Genomic DNA, 1,059 nt, shown 5'->3' with positions numbered 1-1,059 from the left:
CCCTGCCCACGGCAAGGGTTGGACTAGATTGAAAGGTCCCTTCCAACCCAAACCATTCTGTGATTCCATGAAAACAGCCTCAGAACGAGACTGTTTGTCCATCCTTGCTGCAGGTCCCTGGCTTGGTGGCACCATCGGCCACATCTGAGCTGTCCCGCAGACCTGAACTCGCCCCAGACACCCGTGTCCAGCCCAGGACAGAGCTTGTGTCTCCGGACACCCACTCCCTGCTCCACTCGCTGGGCGTAACGAGAACTGCCAGGGACTGCTCAGGGTTTCAGCGTGGGCAGGACAATTAGCCAGATAATTAAAGGGGAATAAAATACAGGGCATGTCTGGAACGGGGGAGGCTTTGTCTGATTTAAGTTGTGCCTGAATGGGTCGGACGCCCATTTTTGGTGGGGTCGGACGCCCTCACAGTGACCCTGCCCTTGTTTTCCCTCAGAGAGCCCTAAGCCAGGTCCTGTTTCTGACCCCCCACTTGCCGGCCTTTTTCCTGAGGCATCGCCTGCGGAGCCACGTCTTGGAGATCCGGAACCTGGACCGCGCCATGCTGCGCCTGGGCTTGGGCCAGCTTTCCGAGGAGGAGCTGAAAGCGGTGAGGACGCCTCCTCCGGCCCCGCACCGGCTGCTTTACCCTGGGGTTGCCTCGTCCGGGCCCTCCCCATCGTTAGCAGAGCTGCGTCGGGGCGCAGCACATTCCTCCAGAGCCATTCCGAGGCGGATTGCGGCCTCTCTCCTCCGGGAAGGTGTTTTCTGAGCCCATTTTCCATGCCGGGACCACGCCGGGGCACCACGGGGCACGGTTCACCGTTGCTCAGCCCCGCTTCGTGCTGAGGAAGGATCACAGCGCGATCCCTGGCGTTTCGTGTGACCCGGAGTGCTCATCCCTGAACGTGTCCGTATTTTTTTTCCTCTCCCCTGCCCCGCAGGCTTGTTACCTCCGTGGCCTGAACTCCACTCATCTCGGCATGTCCGAGTGCAGAGCGTGGCTGGAGCAGTGGCTGGGGCTCTCCTGCAAGCTGCAAGGTAACGGCAGCCGAGGGGCACCTCCTGCCT

The 1,059-nt window shown here is 61.1% G+C and overlaps 1 protein-coding gene across 1 annotated transcript in view; it reads left to right on the top strand.

Moving 5' to 3' along the window:
* LETMD1 (LETM1 domain containing 1) overlaps positions 1-1,029 on the top strand; it is a gene marked incomplete at both ends in the record, with an annotated part of 2,114 nt that extends 1,085 nt beyond the window's left edge. Inside the window, 2 exons of the mRNA XM_009586849.1 lie at positions 446-598; positions 933-1,029. Of these exons, the coding sequence (XP_009585144.1) occupies positions 446-598; positions 933-1,029 (250 nt within the window). The remainder of the gene's footprint in view (positions 1-445; positions 599-932) is intronic.
* Between the last annotated feature and the right edge of the window lie 30 nt (positions 1,030-1,059).

Source organism: Fulmarus glacialis, unplaced genomic scaffold, assembly GCF_000690835.1.
Source record: "Fulmarus glacialis isolate BGI_N327 unplaced genomic scaffold, ASM69083v1 scaffold23340, whole genome shotgun sequence".
Classification (NCBI taxonomy): domain Eukaryota; kingdom Metazoa; phylum Chordata; class Aves; order Procellariiformes; family Procellariidae; genus Fulmarus; species Fulmarus glacialis.
Note: the sequence above shows the minus strand (reverse complement) of the source record. Positions and strands in the feature narration are given on the sequence as shown.